The sequence below is a fragment of the Sturnus vulgaris genome, chromosome 5, assembly GCF_052056855.1.
Source record: "Sturnus vulgaris isolate bStuVul1 chromosome 5, bStuVul1.hap1, whole genome shotgun sequence".
NCBI lineage: Eukaryota > Metazoa > Chordata > Aves > Passeriformes > Sturnidae > Sturnus > Sturnus vulgaris.
Window position 1 is genome coordinate 1,953,283 of NC_142247.1, and position 23,873 is coordinate 1,977,155.

The 23,873-nt window shown below is 41.7% G+C and overlaps 1 protein-coding gene across 2 annotated transcripts in view; it reads right to left on the reverse strand.

The window, feature by feature from the left end:
- Nucleotides 1–2,075: 2,075 nt before the first annotated feature.
- The window catches only part of DERA (deoxyribose-phosphate aldolase), a 46,606-nt gene continuing 24,808 nt past the window's right edge, over nucleotides 2,076–23,873 (reverse strand). For both annotated transcript variants that reach the window (XM_088164531.1, XM_088164530.1), the window contains 3 exons: nucleotides 10,200–10,312; nucleotides 6,016–6,165; nucleotides 2,076–4,546 (listed from right to left, as the gene is read on the reverse strand). In XM_088164531.1, coding sequence (XP_088020657.1) covers nucleotides 4,490–4,546; nucleotides 6,016–6,165; nucleotides 10,200–10,312 — 320 coding nt within the window. In that variant the 3' untranslated portion in view covers nucleotides 2,076–4,489. The remainder of the gene's footprint in view (nucleotides 4,547–6,015; nucleotides 6,166–10,199; nucleotides 10,313–23,873) is intronic.

The window sequence follows — 23,873 nt, forward strand, 5'->3', positions numbered from 1 at the left end:
AATGAACTTATATGACTGATGAAATAAAGATATCAAAGTATTACTTGCCCCAGCTGATATGTGCACTTCACATATAATTACTATTTAATATCTTTGTTTCCTACAAACCAGGAAAAAAGCTTACCCTCTCACCCAATTCCCTCTTCTAGTAAATAAGCTGATGCAGAATATTCTAGATATTTTCAGCTTCTACTTTACTTTCTTCTTGAATTTATTCTCTTCTTTGCAAAGTACTGTGGTCTACAAAACGAAGCTATTTAAAATCCTAAATGAATAAGTGTTATAAAAATAATAAATTAGTATACAAGACTGACTTGCAGAAAACATATGTTACACTCTTAAATATATTTAGACATGAGTGTATAATTGCCTGTTCCTTTTCTAATGGCCTGAAGCACAGAACTGAATCTGAACTTTTCCCAAAGTCTGTGCAGTGATGGAGCCCCAAAACTTCCCAGGAGTTCAGGTCCTCACGTGCTGCCTGCAGCCTCCACAAACTTCAGCTGGAGAGCAGCAGCCAAAAGATGGGAAAGATGGGAAAAAGGGCAGGGCAGGGTTAGGGTGAAGGGCAGCAAGCCCAGGAGCCCACACTGAGTGCCCCCAGTTCCCCGAGGGTGGGAATGCAGATCCCGCCCTGCCACCTCCATCCCCAGCTCAGAACTGATGACAATCCCTGCACTCGGCTTTGGGAATGCTCCTGGCCCTGCCCAGCAGCCCCTCTGAGCCCAGCTGGACTGATCATCCCAGGATGGATCCCATCCCTGCCCATCCCAGGATGGATCCCAGCCCTGCTCATCCCAGGATGGATCCCATCCCTGCTCATCCCCTGATGGATCCCATCCCTGCCCATCCCAGGATGGATCCCAGCCCTGCTCATTCCAGGATGGATCCCATCCCTGCTCATCCCAGGATGGATCCCATCCCTGCTCATCCCCTGATGGATCCCATCCCTTCCCATCCCAGGATGGATCCCATCCCTGCTCATCCCAGGACAGATCCCATCCCTGCTCATCCCAGGATGGATCCCATCCCTGCCCATCCCCTGATGGATCCCAGCCCTGCCCATCCCAGGAGGGATCCCATCCCTGCTCATCCCAGGAGGGATCCCAGCCCTGCCCATCCCCTGATGGATCCCAGCCCTGCCCATCCCAGGATGGATCCCATCCCTGCTCATCCCAGGATAGATCCCAGCCCTGCCCATCCCCTGATGGATCCCATCCCTGCCCATCCCAGGAGGGATCCCAGCCCTGCTCATTCCAGGATGGATCCCATCCCTGCTCATTCCAGGATGGATCCCAGCCCTGCCCATCCCAGGATGGATCCCATCCCTGCTCATCCCAGGATGGATCCCAGCCCTGCTCATTCCAGGATGGATCCCAGCCCTGCTCATTCCAGGACAGATCCCAGCCCTGCTCATTCCAGGATGGATCCCAGCCCTGCCCATCCCCTGATGGATCCCATCCCTGCCATCCCAGGATGGATCCCAGCCCTGCTCATCCCAGGATGGATCCCAGCCCTGCCTCATCCCAGGATGGATCCCATCCCTGCTCATCCCCTGATGGATCCCATCCCTGCTCATCCCAGGAGGGATCCCAGCCCTGCTCATCCCAGGATGGATCCCAGCCCTGCCCATCCCAGGATGGATCCCAGCCCTGCTCATCCCAGGATGGATCCCAGCCCTGCTCATTCCAGGATGGATACCAGCCCTGCCCATCCCCTGATGGATCCCATCCCTGCCATCCCAGGATGGATCCCAGCCCTGCCCATCCCAGGATGGATCCCAGCCCTGCTCAGGTGGCAGCAATGAGCAGGGATGCATCCCCTTGGTTAAACCTCATTCCCTGTCCTGGTCCCTTGCTGCTCCTGATGGCATCCCTGGCCCACATCACCCAGGGCTGCCAACGAAGTCGTTGTTGTTTGGTACCAGCAGCTTCTGCAGCCTCTGGGCTGTGTTGGTGGCCCACAGACACAGAGAATGTGAATATAACTTGAATTACCATGGAGTTAAACAGACACAACCAGTTCCTCTGGAACACTGAGCCTTCTGCTCATTGCTCAAAAAAGAACAATGCCCAAACCAGAATCATCTTTATTTGGATGTGTTTACAGACTCTCTGTTACTTTTTTTTTCTTTTTTCACAAAAATATAAAGGTTCCAACAGAAAAAAAAATGCATAAACTACTTTCCAATCCAGCTTCTCTGAAAACAATGGTTGGCTTGGAGTTGCACAGTGTTTCACCCAGGTGTGTTTTTGACGTTCATGGAGAAGGGAAGTGGCTGTCCCCAACTCTTCAGGAACCTCTCCCTCTGCAAACTGAGCCTGTCACCCCTGAAGTCACCACCAGCAGCCCCTGTGCACATCAAAACTGTTGACAGAATTCCTCCTGGCAACTTCTTTCATCAACACAGTTTCCATGGAGACAGTGAGGTTGTTCTCAGACACTCATCTTACACACTGAGGTGGCAAAGTTGGACCTCCATTAATTTTAAGGAACTACACAGAGTCCTCCACCTACAAACGAAAGCATCTCCAAAAAAAAAAAAGTTTCTATCGTCACCCAAATTGTCCAAAACACAGCTGACAACAAAAAAGTGTGGTTTGCAGGTGGCATCACTTCCTGCCATGAAAGTATGGACATTTCTAACATTTAATAACATTTCTAGAGCTTGAGCTAAATGGCAAAATCCAGTGTGTGGTGGCTGGGAGGGCATGGCAGAGGGTCAGACTGGCAAAAACCTGCTGGGAGCTGATTTCTGGCAAGAGGCTCTGTATTTCTGAAAGCTCAGCAGCAGAATTTCCCTCTCCATAAGCAGGCAGGCACTTGGATTTTTCCTTGAGGGAATTGGCAATGAAATCAGAAGGAAAACTCATGGTAAAAATGGGCCATTTGCAGGAAAACAAATGTGGAAACAGAGTCACAGCTCAGCCTCACCTTCTGTGTTGAGACCTAAAGCAGAAAAAAACTGAAAGCCTTGGAAGAATAATTTCCTGAGAAATTAAGGCCCATTTTTAATCCTGAGCACTTCCTATAAGATTTTGCTTTCTGTTTATGTTGTTTTTCTTGTTTTCCTGTTTTTTTTTTCCCCCAATCAGCTTTCCTATCTGTCCAGGGTGTTTTGTAGCACTCTAGTGATTCAGGTGGTATAGGCAGATAAATAACAGAGTTATTATCTTTACAATAAATCTCTTTGTAATAAATCTCTTTGTAATAAATGCACCTTGTAGCTTGATTTACAGCAAAATCCTCCTCCTCCTCTTACTTCCATGATGAGACCTATTTAAGTCAGTGAGACTAGTCATGATGATAAGATAATTAAGTTTTTAGTACAACTCTGGTTAGTGAGCAGAATGCAGTTCTGATATAATGAATCTACCAGCTCCAGTCTGATATCCAAAAGGTGTTGGTGATTTGGGTATTGTTCTTAATGTGCTCTGAAAAAAAAAAAGCACATTTTTTTTTACATTCAAGCATGAAACCCTGTATAGGACACAATTCAGATCATCTTTTAAATTAAAGTATTTCTTTTGGAATGGCAAAGTTGAAGTTCAGGCAGCCTAGCAGTGACACCTGCAAACTGACAGTCAAACCCCCCCTACATTAAAATGGAAAGATTTGCATGAATGTGTTTTAAAATGACAGGAGACAGGAACTGGAGCTTCTAAGCAAGTTAGACTAAAATTTTAAGAGTGAAATGCCTAAAAATAGGCCCCTGAATGCATAGTTAGGCATCTATATAGAGACTGCTTGATTTTCAGTTGTTCTGATCACCCAGAGCTCCCATTAACTTCAGGAGCAACTGTGGATACTCAGCTGTTCTAGAAATCAAGCCACTTTTATTCAAGGGTCTAAATATGGATGTCTGTGCCAAGGTTTAGGGGGGAAAATACAAAAAATAAAAAAGAGGCCTGGTTGCTGCTTTTTTTTTTTTTTTTTGCTACATTTTATAAAAGAAGACATTTTATAAAAGAGAAGTAATAGCCAAGTTTCATTCTTCTTTCCCATCACAATGCTTGAAACTGAATCAACAGAACAATTAATAGTGCAACACATCTGTGCCAGAAGATTTTGTCTGAGGTGAATGGAAATCTATTCCAAGATTGGTAGCTCTTAATTAGCAATCTGAAACATTCCATAGATATTTCATATTCTGTGATTGCAAAGTGTTACCAGGCCACCTAAATCTTTTTCAAAGTATTTCAGTGTTGCCATTAATAAGCTTTTCAGGCTGGCCTGAGGAACTTTGCAAGATTAACTTTGCAAATCTGTATGTATTAACTATTTGACTATTTCAGAAATGCCACTTTTTTTCTGCTTTTGGATCAAGTACAACCAGCAGACTTGAGCATATTTTTAAATACCATAAACTAAGAAGAAGGGAGAATTAGGCCTTTAATTCTATCATAGGCACTTGGTTGTCAGAAGACTTCTTGAATGCTGTTTCCTTAAAGAGCTCTTTTGTAAAAGTAATCCTGAGTTGGTTTTGTGTCTAAGCCATTGCCAGTTCATGCTGAAGTGCATAAGTGCCAGTCACATGATAGAAAATCTGCAAGAAAAAAAAAAGAAAATTTATGATGGAATTATATATGACTATAAAGCTGCAAATGTCATGGAAGTAACAAATTAAAGGCATGCCAGATGAGGATATTTGTTTGTGTGTGTGCATAAAATATGATGTTATATCCCTCAATATATTTGTTTGTAGGATATGAACTAAGGGCTCTTGCTGCTGTGTTTGCAAAGAAAAAGTAAAAAGCAAAGATTCTTGTTGCTCTTAACTAAAATTTCAAAAAGTGCCAGGTAGAAGTCAATGCTTTCCTCTGTCATCTGCCTTTGACTATTTCAGTATGTTTTATTGAATATCATGATGGGGACATTTTATTTTCCATGTTTTTAGACAGCACAGAACAGCAAGAGCTTTGGTCATGGCTGGGGCATTTGTGCAACCCCTGGCAGATAAAAGACAAAATCCTTAAGAAATCAGAACAAATGGTGCAACACCATCACTGGCTGTGTTCTAACACCCAGCAGTGATGGCAGTGGCAAAGAGAAAGCTCATGCTGCTCTCTCATCACCAGGGACATAATTTTAGGTCAAGAGTGAGGCAGAGGGAGCAAGATAATATTGTTCCCATTGCAGGAGTGAGCCAGGGGTTTTCAGCAGTCATGAATATTAACCTGACATCTCTCAGCTGTTCTTAAAACATGTCAGTATTGCAATTTCCAGGAAAGGTGAGGAAAGGGAAAAGATTGGTGCTTTTGTCCTCCCCCAAATCCCCTAAACCTCATGTTTTCCCAGCAGCAGCAAGAGGATAATGACTCTCAGATATTTTTCTTGGTTAAAGGTAATATCACCTCCTCTCCTGGGCTTAATGAACATGGGAGTGAAGACCAGAAACTTTCATGTTTTGATATTTCCTATGACACTGCACTGTTCCCAATTACTCTGCATCCTTTGGGGTTGATTCCTGTGCCAGTGATGCAGCTCATGGGGACACAGGTCAGAATCATTCCTCCCACTGGGAACTTCTTCCCCAGGAAACAACCAACATGTAAAAAACTACCCACGTGTAGGATGGGATGTGACTTTGTCCACAGGATGGAAATACACCGTGAGGAGCTGTGGTGGCACAGTGACAGGAAAGGTCTGTGAGGCTCAGTCACAGCTGGGATTGAAGGGGAGGGCACTGCCATGCATTTGAAAATACTCTGTACATGCACAAACTGAGCCCTTTCTGCCCACATTTTGTAAAAGTTTACACTGCAAACATGGCCTAGACCACGGTCTGCTGCCCCAATATCAGAGCCCCAGATGTCTGCAACAACACCTCCAACTTCAAGAAACTCTGAGCTGGAAGTGAACCTGAATCCAGAAATGGATGTTCCATTTCTGCAGAAGCAGCAAGCCAGCACATTTAGGAAGATTCCTTTAGTTCTGCAGGAGCTGTAAGCTGCCCCAGCACATTTAGGAAGATTCCTTTAGTTCTGCAGGAGCTGTAAGGTGCCAACAACCAACCTGCTGCTCGATGTCCCCCAGTAAGCTGCTGGCACCCAGGCGGAAGAGCTCTGGTGTCAGCCACTCCACTCCCAGCTCCTCCTTCACCAGCATAAGCCAAGTGACAGCTTCTTTGGCTGTCCTAATGCCCCCTGCAGGCTTAAATCCAACCTTGAGAGAGAGAGAAAACAAAAAGGAGACATGTAATACACGTTTTCATCCACCAGCAAGCCTAGAAGAGCAATCAGTGTTTGTGCAGCTGCAGTCTCAGTGTCTGGGATGCCCCAGCTCTGCCTGGTGAGGAGCTGGCTGCAAACAGGACAAGGTCTGGACTGGCCTTGGGAGCTATCCAGCCTCAGCCATCACTGCCAAAGAGAACATTTTCATCCTGAGGGAGCAATACTTTTGACCCCTGTGCACCTTCTCAGGAGCTGGGACTGAGGTGTCATGGGAATACTCTGCCCCTGGTACAAGGGATTTAGGCAGGACTGGGATATCTGCACAATCACACAGTGCCAATCCAATTCCAAATGCAGAACAACAAATACACAACAATAAAGTAACTCTAAAGGTGCTGCATGTGAGGTGGCTATTTTTATAAAAAGCCTGTGCAGCACAGCTACACATGATTTGGCTGTACATTCACACCTAGCAGAGGTTTAATTTGCACTAAAATTTTCCATATGGGAATTAAATTATGCCTGCCTTTATCAAAAACTGAAAGGTGTTTCACAGGAATTGCAGAACTCCTGAGAGGTGTGTCCTATCTGAAGGTGAACTGCCACGTCTGCAAAGGCACAAACACCAAGGAAACACCAATTTTTTTATTTTTTTTTTGCCTTGAATGCCATGATGGACCTGCTGTGCACTTGGCACACACCCCTAATGCCAGTCCTTTGGTTATGTGCCATTTAAACACATCTTGTTCTGAGACAGAGCTTGTGACACTCAGCTATCAAATCCCTCATCAAAAATGCCAAAATCTTGGCCTGTACCTAAACTCTTGAAAAGCAAGGAGAATCGGGAAAAATTCTTCCTGTATAAAAAAAAAAAGTAAATCTGAACAACATGTAGCACACAGTGATTCCTCCTGTGTTTCCTTCTGCCATTAACCTTTACATTCTGCAGGAATGATTTTGTTTTTGTATGTAAGCTCCCAAAACCTCACTGCACCGAGGATTTCTTTGTGCCTTATGGATATAATAGTGGAATCAGAAAGTATCTGTTTTTAAATGGGGTTGGTAATCTTTTTTATATAGTGATTTCAGGACCAACAAACACAAAATAAATCCTTCTCTCATGCTGGAGCATTGTGATAATGGCATATTTCCAATAAGATTAAAAAGAACAAAAGCAGGAAAAGCTTGATAAATCCAAATCATGAAGACTGTGTTTTTGTGGATGGACAAATAGATGTGTGAGTGTATGAATACATCTGTTAACATTAGATTTCCAAAAAAAAATTTAAAGCCCAGCAACTGGAAAAGCATCTTCTAGATAATAAACAAAAACAGTTGGAATGTGTTTTCCTTCAGGAAAAGAAATTCGAATGAAATTTGAATTTAGATTTCTTCCTATAAATACTACATCTCTTTGAGCTAATCTGTGGCAAAAACAAGTGAAACAGAGTTAATAAGAGAATTAAACCCATCATTCCGAATTCCTTCCCCTTTTGGCAGATTCTGAAATCTCTTTTCTTTGCAAAAAAAGCTGACAAAGACAAGCCTGTCCTCTCCTCCATTTACCAGCTTTCCAAACAGCACATCTGACTGCCACAAAAACGTAAAAAGGAAAGGGGGGGGAGTTGGAATTTAATTCAAGAGCAGTACAAAGTCCAGCTACCACTTTCCTGCTGTTTCACAGCATTTCATTATTTTGCTTAATAAGTTCATCTCCTCAAGAATTTTCTCTTCACCTTACATTATTAAAAGTAATAAGTTTTTCTGGATTGGGGGTTTTCCCAACAGAAAAACCAATTTATGTATGTCCTTCAATAATGACAGGAAAAGATTATTTCCCATTATATTGCACACTTTTCATATCACCACCACAGCTTATCAGTCAATAGATGTTACTCTGCAACTTGTTCCTTTCCTTGAAGAAGTTTAATTTCTGTATTAACCTGTTTTTCCCAGGCAACACCTTGCTAGAAAGCATCCCTACAGCAACAAAATTAGTTTGTTAAAGAAAGCATTTAGAAATTTCTTGTCACTGATAATAGTGTCTTCGGTTAATAAAAGTACATAAAGTCAGTTTACATCTAATTCACTCACACACACGTGCACACAGACACAAGCACTTAATAAAACATTTCATACCACCAATGCCTCCTTTGAAAGCAAAAGGTGAATTCAACATTTATATCCAATTATGGGGACAAAGCTGTGCCCATGCAGCTTGTGGCACCCAGTCACTGGGACCAGTGACCCACACTGGGCCACTGGTGGTGCTCCCACAGAAACAGGATTATTTATTTATTTATTGTGTGGCACACAGGCAGGAGGGGAAAGGAGGAGAGGGGACAGCCCAGGTGGCCTCTCTGGGGGTGGACACACCTCTGAGCTGGTGTCACCTCTGACAGCCCCAGGAGCCACCTCAGCCCCCAGCCCATTGTACCTGGCAACAGCATGGAAAAAAATGGAGCAACTTTAGGTCCCACATCTTCAGGCCAAAATCCTGAATGGCAAGATTAAATATTCTTAAATCTTTTTAATTCAAAGTTTATAGGGATTTTTAACACTGAACATGGAGGCTTGTGTTTGAGGAATAACTCAGCGTGGGGGAAGGACAGAAACTGAAATTTCCTGGTCCAGCTATTGACAAAGGGGGAAGATGAAGGATGCAGGACATGATGGGGACAGAGAGGAGCTGCTCACAGCTCTGGAGAACAGGATTTTTCCACAGGATTTCTTTCCCAACAGGAAAATGTAAATAGCTCCATCGGGGACTAATTATTCACCTGGTGAAGGAAAACAGGAACTATAAACTGATTTAAGGGTCCTGCCTCTCTTGCTGTAACATTTCTTCAGACCCATTATGGGGAAAAGGGAGAACTGCTTGCAAGAAACACTTTTGCCTTTGTTTGTTCTTGGTGGCCTCAAGGAATGGATCAGGCCAGCTTAGAGCAATATCCAAGCTGCACTTTTTCTCCTTGATGCTCATTTCCATCAATATAAGTAGCACCAGCTTCTGTGACTCCTGAAGAAAATCTCTTTTTTTTTTTTTTTTCAAAGAGCCCATGTACATCTCTGAGTGGTGAAGATGAGTTTAATAATGTGCCTACCTAAGTGCTCTAGATCAGAAAGCAAATAAAAGAGAACACAGAATTGTCCCTGGGTAAATTTTCACATTGTCCTTAAGGTAATCTCAGAGGTGGGTTCCATTCTTTGAGCATTTGATTTCAGCACCATCACCTCGAAGCCCCCCTGCCTGAAGCTGAAGAGGAGGGAAGGGTGGCCAGCAATGGGGAGGAGCTCTCAGCTGGAGATACAGACTGCTGGCTGTGCTGAAGGGGACAACAAAGCCCCTGCTCAACACCAGACCCCACTGGCAGCCCCCACTGCACCTGGAAAAAGGAACTGAGACGTGGCTTAAGCCCTGCTGGGAATCTCCTCCTTCCTCAGTGTTTCAGCAAAAGGATGGGTGCACAGACAGCTCATCACTGGCTCTGCTGAACATTCCCCTTTTCTCCTCTGACCTCACCTGATCGACCAACATGAAGTGCCAAGGACATAATGTCCTTCCAAGCCCTGTCCCTTCTCTCCTTCCCTCCATCCCAGGAAACAGGATACAACTGGAGCTGCCTCCTTTTCCCCTTGGAAAGCCTCTCTGGCAAAGGAGGAAAGAGCAAAACGTGTCCCTTGGGTTTGCCAGGACAAAGTCAGAAAATGCAATGTATACACTGGGCAGACTCAATGGCTCTACATCTGTACAGCTCTGCTGAGGTTTATGGGAGCATTTAAGCCTCTGTCAGCCCTGCTATTAATGGACATGGCCACTTAAACGCTGAAACAAAATTCAAATCCAGATGCAGCAGGGAATGCTTCGATTGCATGGGCTTTTATGGAACGAAGCAACAGTTCTTCAAGGGAAGAAAGACAAAAGGGAAAAAAAAAAAGAATATTAGCAAATCAATCATTTTACATTGTTATTTTTTTTCTGAATGAGCCTGTTTGGTTAATTTTTAGAAAGGAAATGAGAGCTACCTTGTAGCCAGTTTGCCAGTAGTACTCCTTAATGGCTCGCATCATGACGATGCCAACGGGAAAGGTCGCGTTTTCCACCTCCTTTCCTGTGGATGTCTTTATAAAATCAGAACCTGAAAGGAAGTAAAATGTTTTGTAGCAGTTTTAGAACAAGAGTCCCTCTGCACACACAGGTTCATGGCCTCAAAGATGCCCTCCTGCTTCCCAGCAATTCTGCTTTTTCCTTTACACAAGTGTCCCTGTGCTGCACACAAACCCACATTGCAGGATTTCCACGAGGATCTTTGAGAATAGAAATTATTTTCGTCAGGTTTTTTTTTTTTAATTTAACTGCACATCTACTCTGTCCCACGTCTCACAGTCTGCTGTTGTATCTCCTGCAGCTGTTTTTAGGAGAAGGGAAAGATATCTCATATGTGTTTACTAAACCAGCTGTGTAATAATGTAAACCAAGGGAAAACTCCCCTTTTATGTGTTTTGCAATTGTATCATTGCAAGTTACTACACTTAAATCCACTGTCTGATTTAATGCAGCAACAAGGTCAAAACATCTGTGTTCTTTTAAAGAACAAGAGTTAACCCTGGCTTATTTTTTTCCTGTTTTCTCACTAGTGAATAATATTCTCCACTGCCTGTCTTAATACTTGTGTGACATGCTTGTGTATTCTTGCTTGAAAAAAAATCCCGAAGCAAAGTGTAACAAAAAGCTAAGAAACTAACAAAAAAAAATGATCCAGCACTGACAGAACACAATGACAAAACTTCTTTAATTTCATTAGGACGCACTTCACCCCTAGGAACCTACTTCTTAGAAAAGGTGTACTGTGGGATCATTAATTACCAAAGTAATTGGGAGAAGAAGAGGGATAATTCAAACATCATGTAGCAGTGCATCATCCACTTAAGTCAATTGGAACTGCATCTGCTTCCACTTCAGATTTGGCTCGGGGTCCGTTTTGTCTCTCATGTCAATGATGATGCCTGGAGCAGGGAAGGGAAGGTTCAGCCCTGGAGCAGGGAAGGGGAGGTTCAGCCCTGGAGCTGGGAAGGGAAGGTTCAGCCCTGGAGCAGGGAAGGGAAGGTTCAGCCCTGGAGCAGGGAAGGGAAGGTTCAGCCCTGGAGCAGGGAAGGGAAGGTTCAGCCCTGGAGCAGGGAAGGGAAGGTTCAGCCCTGGAGCTGGGAAGGGAAGGTTCAGCCCCGGAGCAGGGAAGGGAAGGTTCAGCCCTGGAGCTGGGGAAGGGAAGGTTCAGCCCTGGAGCAGGGAAGGGAAGGTTCAGCCCTGGCTCCAAGCAAAGGAGCTGCCCTGAGTGCACTGGGTGAGCTGCAGCATCCTCCAGGGATGGCACAGGGCTGGAGAGTCTCTGTGCCTCCCAAACGCCATCAAATGGCACCAGGAGCTCTGGGGGATGCTCTCAAGGCCCAGGGCTGATTCAACTGCACCCTCCTGTGACCACTTCCATTTTCTTCCATTTTCTGTTTGCAAGAAAGATTCCCAATCCACGGGAAGTGCAAAAGAGGCAATTAATAGCAGACAGAGCTTAGCAAAGAGCAGGGCACACAGCAGAGACAATTGAGTTGCACATTTCAGAGCTGCTCCCCTTCCAGAGAGACACCACGGACATCTGACAGTCACACTAAAGCAGCACTGGAAGTGAAACTTCGACATCACCAAATTATATTTTTAATTTCCCTTTCGAAATGTAGCACTTAAAGTCCTTCAGTGCAATGCTTCTCATTTTTTTTTCTGCTATAAGGTAAGTCAAAGCTTTTATAAGTCTTATAATTACAAGTCTCTATGGTACAGTTTCATTAAAAACTTTCATTAAACAACAGCTGCCCTTGTATATGGTCTTCTAATCAATTTGGTCAAACAGAATGACTTCTAATCAGCTGTTGATAAAAATAGAAGATGAAATTTTAATTCTAATAGATTAACCACAAACTCAAGATAGTCTTCAAAATCCATCTAGTTCTATTCTCCAGTGGATTTAATGACTATTCAGCAACTCATTACTAAATAGAACAAGATGAACATTTTCCAGTTCATTAAAGAAATGTACTATGTATTTTTGCATTGTCCTCATGATTCGTTACAGGGAGTCTTAATTACAAGATAATGGATAATGGTTATTAAATGCAGACTCCAGTAATGAAGCTCTATTCATTTGTGAGCCTCAGAGACTGCAAAGAGGGGAAAATAAAATTACTAGCTTCAAAAGATTAACGGATCAAATTATTATTCAATTTTGAAAATCTCATTCAGACTTCATAGAAACAAGAAGAGATTAAAAACTAGTATTAGTACAAAAGTTGTGCATTTATATATTTATTTTTAAATAATATCTTAAGGCTATTATGAGAATAATCAGCTTTAGATGTGATTATTAGACAAACATACAGCCAATTTAGTAGCATCCTCTAACAATGAAAACAATACATTTTTATTTCCAGAACAAATTCTTTTTTATGACACAAGAGCTTGCTGGCAGGACTGCAGGCAGCCTCTTGCAGAAGCCACACTGGCACACAGAGCCATGATGGAAGGTGCTACTAACATTTGGATTTCAGCAATGAAAAGAGGGATTTAAAAATCAAGTGCTGCCATAAAAGGCACCTCATTAAGCAAACTTTATGCCAACCTTGTGAAAATAAGGGATTTTCACCCAGTCTATTTCTTATTCGAGTTTCCAGGAACAAGTTTAAGGAATTAAGTTTAGAAGGAGTTTCACCTGGAAATTTGGGTGATGATTTAGAAACCTGAGTTTTATCACCCATCTTCTCATCTTCCTGTGAATGAATACACTCCAAAAATCAAGGCTAAGGCAAAAATACACACTGAGTGGCTTTCCCCTTCCTTAGAGTAGATTACATGATTCAGTGAAGCATTAAATCCAAGATTTTACAAAATCAGTAATTCAGAGTAGTTTTCTAGGCCAAGTGAGCCTGGAAAAGACCACACTTTATAATTTTTTTTTCCAATGTGAAGCCACAAGAGTACATTTCTTTTCAAGGAGGCAAGTCATGTGAGATTCACTGAACCAGGAAGATGGGTTAGAATATTCTGCAATAACACCAAAGTTGTAGGTTCAACACAAGCAGGCATTTACTTCAGAGGAAGTCCACGATATTTTTTTTCTTTTCTGGATACACAGCCTCATTTATGAATGCTCTTTTTCCCCTCTCAAGAAATCAGAAGAGCTTCCAGAACTGGCCTGCCCTGTACATCTACAGAGATTTCCAGCCCATGTAACATTGAGGCAGAGCATGAGAAGTGGAGAATCTCATTCAGATGACAGCATCCAGGAAAACACACTCTGATTCCATAATTAAGCAATAAGGAATAATAAGCAGTACAGCAGTCGTGGAGCAATCAGAACCTTTTGGTTGTGAAGTGTTTCAAACACCCTTGGGGAATGATTATCTCCTGATACCCACAGACTCCTTCCTCTTAATAAAGAACAGAGATGTGGCTGGCAGTTTTAAACAATAGTTTGGAGAGAGATGCTTGCAGAGGGACGATTATGCCGTGCTGCTTTGTGAATATTTGCAAAGAGCACAAATAGATCCCCACTGCTGCAACTGAGCTCTGACAACTTGCAGTGACACAGGGAGAACACTCATCCTTCCATCCAAGACTTCCAGCACCGGTGGCAAAAAGTGGCATTCTGCTCAGAATGGACCTGCAAACCCACCTGCTGTTTCTGCTGACGAGGCAGCAATGACAAAACAGTACCAAATGTGCATGAAGTCCCATTAGCAAGTCATCTTTCTATTTTATGAGCACCCACACTCGGGGTCTTCAGATTCACACACAATTAGCCTTACCAGGGGTGACCAGGTTAACAACCCTCTGAAAATAAGAGGCAGGGCAAGATATAAAAGGCTAATGTAGCAGCTAATTCTTGTCAGTTGAGTCATCCTTAATTGTCCCACTTACATGTCCTCATCCTTAATTGTGCTGCTGACATGTCCTTATCCTGCTCCAGCAGTGAGAGAAAATACATTCCCTGCAAGCTGCACTTTGCCAGCCAGGAGAAGAGAACACAAAGCTGTGACAACTCTGTTCAGCAGCAGCTCACCAGGTAGCTTTGGCTCCAAGACACGAGGCTACACTGCCACACCACTTGGTGAGGTGCCTGTGCATGTTTTCACATGCCTGTGTCTCATTGAAAAATGCTGGGTCATAACTTGGTCTGTTGAGAACTACCATATTTTGTAACTCTTTTCAAAAAAGTGTCTGCACAGAGGGGAAAAAAAAGTTAAAATCCCATCATAGGGCTCCATCTTTAATGTCTGTTTACAAGCAGGAAAAGCTGTGAAAACTCATCCTACCATCCCAGCCTGGCTTCCAAGACTCAGAATGGATGCTCCCTTTCTTGAACAGCACCTCCAGTAACAGGGGCTCTGCAGACCAAACCACGTCCTTAGGAACACTTACACGTGCACACAAAGGGACAAATTATCAAGTCCACACTTAGGCAGAATTCCCTGTAGATGATGTCTGAAAGAATTCAGCATTGCTGAATATGCACAGCTTGCTAATGCCCTGTTGCAGTGTCTACCACGGGTCTCCACAGAATACTATTACTTAATTAGTATGAGTTTCTGTGTGTTCACTTAAAATGTTTCTTTAGAACGTTCAGCAGGAAAAGCCAGACCACCTTTGCTGCTTGGCTACATAGCACAGGCACTTGCTGTTCTCAGAGCATTCCTTCCAATCCCATCCCAACCCATCCCATCTCATCCCATCCCATCCCATCCAATCAAATCCCATCCAATCAAATCCCATCCAATTCAATCCAATCCAATCCAATCGCATCCCATCCAATCCAATCCAATCCAATCCAATCCAATCCCATCCAATCCCATCCCATCCCATCCCATCCCATCCCATCCAATCCAATCCAATCCTGTCCAGTCCAATCCAATCCAATCCCACCCCATCCAATCCAATCCCATCCAATTCAATCCCATCCAATTCAATCCAATCCAATCCAATCCAATCCAATCCCATCCAATCCAATCCAATCCAATCCAATCCAATCCATTCCCATCCCATCCAATCCAATCCAATCCCATCCATTCCATTCCCATCCAGTCCAATCCAATCCAATCCCTATGTGGCCTGGAGAAAGAGGAGATAAATAATTGACCTGTGCTCCAGGTCCAAGGACCACAGCTGGAATCCCAGTCCCTGGTGGCACCTGGCTTGGCGGCCAGAAGGAAACATGCTCCCAGTCACCTCCCTGCATTGCCATGCAGCAGCAGTGCTGGGACATGCCAGGGTGAAGGATTCCAGGCTGCTGGAACAGCCATTCCTCCTCCTCCCCAAAGAGAAAGCAGCTGGAGTGACCTGTTGTGGGACAACAAGGAAGTTTATGGGATTCCTGTATTGGTAAATCTCTTTTTTTTTTTTTCACCAGGATCCCATTTTCCCTCTTTGAAAGGGTGCAGCACACACTGCACTCAGGGGTGTTATGGTCTGTGTCCTACATTAACCTGATTTCATTTTGCAGATGGCACTAGTGGAACTGCTGAAGCAGTTTGCCTAATGACACATGACAAGCCAAAGGCAGAAAGAAGAAATCAATCAAGGCATCCCAACACCTAATCCTAACCTTACCATCACTGGGAAAAACCAGCCCTTTCTCTCAGCTTACCCACTTGCAGGGCTGATTTCCTCTACAAGCCATTCTGTGGGCTATTTTTTTGCCACATTCCTGATTTTGAGCAGGATTCAAAATACAAAGAGACATCAGCAGAAACCTCTCCAGCACAGGCAGAGAGTGCAGCAGCCAGGGAGCAGCCAGGGCAGGAGGCAGTGCTGGTGGCACAGCTCTGGCCCCACATTCCCAAATCTGTGGCCTCCCCCAGCAATTACTGATGAAGAAACACAAAGATTGGCCTCTCCTTTCAGACTGAATGCAAGCACTCTCAGGACTGAGCCACATGCTCTGTTTAGGACAGCTGAAAAACCAAAATGCTGTGGGAGAAACTGGACTTGGCTTGAAAATCTCCCCCTTTAAGCTTCCTTTACAAACACTGAAATTCATTGCGTCACTTCCTTGTTCACACTTAAATTAACTTAAACAATGATAAATTAGCTTAAACCTTGATATAATTAAAACAGCACTGGTCTAAGTCAGGCTTTTTCCCTCTTGGCATTCTTGGTTTTGGATCAATACATCTCAGCCTCTCAAAATGTTGTGCTATACATGACATATTACAGACTGAGGCTAAAACCCTGATATATCTACCAGTAATAGCACTGCAATTTGGAAGAAAATAATAAATATGCATGATGGCTTAGTATCAGAGCACTACATGGCATATTGCATTCCATGTTTTAGCAACCACATTTGGCTTTGTGCTTTTTAACGTTGATAACAACTTTGAAACAAATATCTTAACATTAAAGCTCAGGTACACTTAGGTATTGTCTATTAGCTTGTAACAAAATTACTCAAATTGAAGAAATAGCTGTTTAAAATCAATTTGGAAATACTCCACGCTGAATAAAGCAAGTAGAAAATCAGTCTACTTTATCAAGAAGGTGCTATGAATTTTAAAGATTTTTAAAAACCCACCATCCATAATGCAGCCAAAATCATGACACTTCAATGTCACTTTGAGTGTTTTTCAACACTTGATGTTAAAAGCAGTTTAAGATTCTGTTCCTACGCTAACCCAGAGAAAGGCAGGATTGATTTTTGAGATTTAAAAGTCCATGTCTAAATGCCACAGGCAGAATCAGCTCCAGCACCCAGCCTGTTTGTCATGCAGAGGACAAGCAGCAGCACCAGCCCCTCTTCCACACTGTGCCCCAAAACCAAAGGCAGCTGGCACAGCACCAGGGGAGGATTTCCAGGATCAAAGATATTTTCCTTGAGCATTTGGGAGGGTCAATGTTTTGGCTTCTGGCTTTAGCCTGAAAACCAAAAAAAAAAAAAAAAAAAAAAAATAAAAAAAAAAAAAAAAGGTGCCAGATGTCACCAGACTCATCTGTGATCTGTTTGTTTCCACCTGGTTTTTACAAACCAGGCAGAACAGATTTCTTGAGGGCTTGCACAGAGGGATGAGCATTCCACTCTGGTGATCTCGAGATTACCAGGAAAATGTGAGGCACTTTTAGCTTATTTTTTATGACATTCAAACAACTTCAGCACCAACAAGTTGCAAACACAGAGATTTTTATCATGGACTCCCTGGATTCTCCTGATCCAAAGGGTAACCCCATGGATGGTTTTACCTATACATATAAGGCATCACAGTGCTTGGTTTTTAAAGTGCAGAAATTTTACTTAAAGCTCCTCCTTTCCAGCAAATTTTGCCCCTCTGAGTGTTTCTTTTTTCTTTCTCCACACCTTGATAATGTGGCATTGGGCAGAACTGCCAAAGGCCAGGTGTGCAGGCTGCAGTGCAGGTGAGAACTTCCAGGTACAGACATTTTGAATTACTGACAGTGGGGTTGTTTTGCAATGTCTCCAACTCTTCAGGCAGCCTGAATACCAAAAAACCTGCCAGCTCCCTTCAATGAAAAAAAAAAAAAAAAAACAACCAGAATCCCTGGCTGTGCAGCCACACTCCAAGCAGGGGGCACCTCTCTGCTGGCATCCAGGGAAAGACAACTTCTGGTTTTTGAAGAAATCCTTTTTTTCCTCCCATTGCATTATTAACAATGCTTACATGGCAAAACTAGCAATTTGATTTCAAAGGGATGTTTTAGGAAGGTGTGTGGCTGATAAATTCAGTCAGGATTTTCTGGCATAACATCTACCGAGCATTACTCGAATGAAGGAAATAAAAAAGACCAGTAAGGACCATCACAAATAGGGAATAACTCATAAAAAGGTATTTTAATATGCCTGTGTCAACAGCCTGTGTGCTGATCTGACCACAGACTGCAATTATGGTGAGCACCTCAAACCCAAAAGAACCAAAAATCTGATTAAACAACAGCATGGGTTTTAGTTAAAAAAAAAAAAAAAAAAAATTGAAATTAATGAAGAAACGGTGATTTCACCAGTCCACTGGTGAAACAAAGGTGATATTCCAGTCTTCAAATCTGCATTTTATACATAAGTTTTACATTTTGAAATCTTACACTGAATATACATTATCATTTTGAACTTTGGCATTCCACTCTTTTTACTCAAATACTGTGAATGAAAGAAATTGAATATCAAACTCTCTTTGTGCCAGATGTATATATATCCTCATTATATAATTATAAATATTATATAATACTAAATACTCATTAGTATTTGGTGGCAAATTATTAGATGTCACTTATCACTGAGACAGCACATTTTACATCTTTCTTACAGGACAAAAGTACCAAAAAATCTATGTAAAATTTGAAAACAAACAAACAAACAAACAAAACCACAAAAAACCAAACAAACAATAAAAAAAAATTTTAAAAAAATCAAAAAAATCAAACACAAACCAAAACAACCTATGTAAAATTTCCAAAAACAAAAAAAACCCCAAAACACAAAAAAAACCCAAACAAACAATAAAAACAAACAAAAAACCCCCCAAAAATTATATGTAAAATTTGTACCAAAAAAATTAAAAAACACCAAAAAAATCAAATACAAACCAAAACAACCTATGTAAAATTTGCAAAAAAAACCAAAAAAAACCAACAAAACACAAAAAACCCCAAACAATAAAAACAAAACAAAACAAAATTATAGGTAAAATTTGTACCAGAAAAAAAAAAATTAAAAAAAACAAAAAAATCAAATACAAAACATGTAAAATTTGCAAAAAAAAATGAAAAAAAAAAAAAAGAAAAATCCACGTAAAATTTGCAGCAATATTTCAGAGCCTCCCTCTGGTGTCAGCACTGCTCCATCTCCTTTATCTATCAACCAAGAGCTGGATTCACTCCCATGGAGGGCTCTAAAGCCCTCAGACATTAACCCAAAGCAAAACCACATTGTCTCCATTTAATTACCTCTCTTTTCATGCTTATTTTGATCCAAATGACTGAGTGGAACAAAATGGTTGCTGGTAACAGGAGACCATTGATAACCAGCAAGCTGAGGTGGGTGTACGTGCACAGAGTTCAAAAGAAAAATGATGCTGCTGCGTTGCTGTTTACTTCTCCAGTGTGAATTTAGAAAGTGAATTAGCAAGAATTAAAAGGATTCAAGTCCCAGGAACTGATGAAGTCAAAGAGAAAGAGAAAATGGATTCACTCTTGGAAAGATAAAATTATTTAACAACTTATTAAAACAGTTCATCACTATAATTAAAATCCAAGTGTCTGGGAAAAAGTGCCACAAGAAAGGTAATTATTTATGAGGAGACTTTAAAAAGCCATTCACAGTGAATTTGGGAGAGAATCAGCTTGAAAGAGTTGGTAGTAAAAAGAAATTGTTTGTTTATTCATAAAACTTAGTTTGGTCTAGCCTACCACTAAGAATCCCTAACATCTGCTCAATGGCAGCTGTAAGTAACATTAGGAACACTCAGCCAATTTATACCTTTCTTTTTTATTAAAAAGTAAACAGGTCTTTTTAAATTATTCACCAGTAAATTAACAAAAAAAAAAAAAAAAATCAGTGCTGTAGCTAACCACATTTTGTGGAAAGGCATCTAAAAGCTTTGCATGATTGTGATGATCTCAATCTTTCCACATTTCACTGACTACTTCACTCTTCATGTGATGCCCCACCTAATTTAGCAAATGAAAACACAGAAAACTTACAAGCCATACAGGAGCCACTGCCATGAATAATACAAAATGCATCCCTGATACCTCAAAAGCCATAATTAGCTGCCTCCTTCTGACTTCAACTGGTTCCATTCTTATTTTTCCTTTGCCTTCTGCCATATAAAAATCCTCCTCAAATAATCTCAGATCTCTCCTGCTTCTCTTTCACGAACAAGGCATTCATTAAACAGGAAAGAGCAACAAAATGCAGTGGTGTTACTGATTAATAATCATTTGTCCTCATCTGCAGCACTTTTATACTCAGGTGACAAAGTGTTCTGCATGTTCCTGTGTTTCACTCCACAACTGTGTTCTTAAGACAGTAAAAAAGGCACAAGAACACTTCAAACCTAAAAGCTTCTCTTTACCTCTCACTAATTTTTTTTTTTTTGCTCAATCTCTTCAACATTTTAGAAGAAAAAATACATTACTTTCTTCTTGAGTTTCTTTCCCAGCTTCAGTTCTTAATTCATAATACAAGCAAGTGCCTGCAAATGAACTCACCAAGGAGTTGTTCAGGGGCATGGAGTAGCTCTGCTTACTTTATTAGGATATTTTTGGTTTAGTTCTAGGGAAGAAAGAAGCATTTCTGCAGTGCTCTCTGGAGACTCTCAGTTTAAAGCTGAGCAGGAATTCCAACCCAGGGTCCACCCAGCTGAAGTTCCTGGAGGATTCTGGCCTGAAGCTGCAACTGGATTTGCTGAGATCCAGTGCCCAAATAGAACACAAACCTGGCTAGTGAGTTATCAGCAGAGAGCACAGAGCTTTCAGTCAGGATAACCAGCAGCCATCCAACTTTGTATGAGAGGAGTCATCCTAGAAAAACTAGAAACTGCTGTGTTTCAGGACTGTGTTTCTGGATTCACTTTTTATTCATTGAAATATGAGAATTACAGAATTAAAATATCCCTTGGATTATGTAGCCTGACATTTCAGGAACCATTTAACAGGTCCCTACAAAGTATTCATGGCAAAGTTTTCCTGCTGTCTGTCACTTTGCACATAGCAGGAGTCCAGGTGGGTGCTCTGCTATAAAATTCAAAAATGTAGGGGCAGACAATGAAAATAATTTTTTAAAACAGCCAGAATCCTACAGAATCCCAGGAATTCTTCTTGTTCCTGTCCCTCTGCTCTTCAGTTGTCAGAACTTTGGGATCAAGGGAATAGCAACAAAACATGTCCTCTGTGAACTCTGCTCCTGTGCTTTCTCTAGAAATACCATTTTATGCACTCACATGCTCTCTTCTTGCCTTTTATTGTGTGCTGTCATGGTAGCAGAGAACCAGCAGAAAAATGCCACCCCTCCTCTCCCTGGGCACTGGGATTGCCAAGAAACTGCATCCCTTCTCCATCACAGCCCACCAAGCTGCTCCCACACCCCGGGGTCAGCTCTGCTCCCAAACCCCATTTATGAGTAAGGCTTTGTGCTTCCTCTCAGTTCTCACTTGCCAGGACTCGTGGGAAAGGGGCTTTTGAAGATACATGACTCACAGCTTTGTATTCCAGAATTTAAGTTCAGTGTGATGCTTGGAGCATGGAACATCATCCCTTGTTTCCTTTTTTTGGTCCATTAGAGGTGAACCAACAGATCTTGGTGACAAACTACAATATTTCACTCCTGTGATGGTTGGGACAGGCTGGTAAATTGGGACACTGGACTGGCAGCATGACTGCAAAGGTGATGGAAAGAAGATGTTCAAGATGCTCAAGAAGAGCTCCTGGTGTCACCAAGGAGGAATCTTTTCTACATCTTAGATTTAGGGAGAACTCAACTTGAGAAATCAGTGCAGCTGCACACTGCAGGGAAATCACTTTATAACCCAAATGCTAGCAGGAAAGAAACATCAAAGGTACAAAAGACAATCAAATGTCACATCCCTGCTGACTTGCCATGAACACTATGGCCTTTGCTGTCAATTCAGTCTTTGAAAAATTCCCTCAGAAGGAGGACTACGACAGGCACCTCTGGGAAAGCTGTTGTCTTTAGTAACTATGAAGTACAGGCAGAAATCTTAAATTGTCTTATCTGAGAGATGCTGAATTTAAAAATTACAGTTTCTGAAAAGGAATTGGAAAAAAAAAAAAAAAAACCACAACAAAACCAAATCAGGAACATTTCCCAGAGGATGAAATTCCAAATTAGAGTATGAAAGAAGGGAATCTTCCATTATTTCCAAGATGTCCCCAGCACAATCTGAGCTGGAACAAGAGGAACACAGAAAGGCCTTGTACCTTAATACCATAAAAAATACCTTACCCTGATACCTTAAAAAGCAACCAAAAAAAAAAAAAAAAAAAAAAAAAAAAAAAAAAATCCAGGACCTGCAGCCCTAAAATCATGCTTAGTTTATTTCCACATCTATATTAAGTTTCAGTTAAGGAAGTGGATTTTCTAACTAGTGTTTCTACTTGCAATCTCTTAAAAGATACTTTAATATTTCATAAGCCAATTTTATATAATTGATAGGTACAGTAAATTAAATATTTATTTCTATTTTTCACTGGTTTAGTAGAATTTAACACCTGCTGCTGACAGAATTAAAAAAAACCCAACCTGAAATATCAGAGAAATAAACAGTATCCAATACATCTATTGATTTTACATAATATTTCCATGTTTTAAAATTGCATTCTCTCAAACCATTACCTTCAATAACAGAGCTTCACAGATGCAAAGTTTTTTTTGCCAGGCAGCCCTGTTATTTTACTGGCATGTTTGACTGGAACTATTCACTGTGCAACCATTTCTGAGTCTGAGGTGATATGAAACTCCAGAAGTTTTAACTCAAATTCTAACAAGTTATTTAACATAGAAACAAGCTTTCATTCATGGGGAAAATTAACCCAACAGGGGTGCTTTCTCACCTCTCTGCACCACTTGTTAGAAATTGAAAGTATACCATTTAGATATTCCTTAATTAACATGTTTTGGAAAGAAGTTGAACACCAGCAAGAGTGAAGTGCAATTCAGGCACCGAGGATAATTTGCTAATTGAAGGGTGACCCCTCTCAGCAGTGTTGCCACCCTGTCAGTACCTGCCCACCCCCTGGAACCTGAAAATTTCACCACCAGCTCCAAAGGGTGAAGCATAAAGAACAGACCCTTCCTTAAAGGTCAGGCAGCAGAAATCAGCGTTCAAACCTTTCTCCTCTGAGAATTCTGCATCCCACAAACCCGGGGGTTTTGAGTTTTCTGTGCTCTCAGGCACTGACCCCCTGCAGAAGCTTCCAAATTTGAGTGATGGAGTTAAAAGTCATGGGTGGGTAGTTAAATAAAAGTGTGTGATTTCACATGATAAAGGGGTTTGAATTTGAAGTTTTTATAATATAGTAATAGGCATGGGACAAGATGGAGGATTTTGGGGGGTGTCTCTTCATTTTCCTTCTTCTTCATGGTTTCAGGCAGTAGTTTCTGGTTGGTCAGTCAGTGCCACACTGAGGGTCACAGGAATTTGGCTATTGAGTTAAAAGCATAATTAATGTGTTATTTCTCTATTGGACTGTTTAGCTTTAAGACACCTTTAGCAGCTGGATCCATCTCCATTTTCCTCACTTCTAGCTGGTGGCTCAAAGTGTTGTTGAACTCTCTGCACTTTGTATAAGATTTAATAAACAACCAAGCCCAAACAGGAGAAAATCCATTTCCTTCATGTGCTTTTTAATCCTGGCTCTGAGTGAAGGCAGAAGAAACTTCACACAAGCCACTAATTAAGTGGTGCAAACACCACCCCATTACAAGAGAAGGACAAGCCTGGGATTTCTGAGGAGCTGCCACACTCCTGGCCCCTCTCCAGTTCCAGGGAGCAGGACAGAAATAGAAATAAATAAAATAAATAAATAAATAAATAAATAAATAAATAAATAAATAAATAAATAAATAAATATTTTGGGCAGAGTGCTGTGAGAACAGCTAGGGGAAGGGAACCTAAATAAATAAATAAATAAAC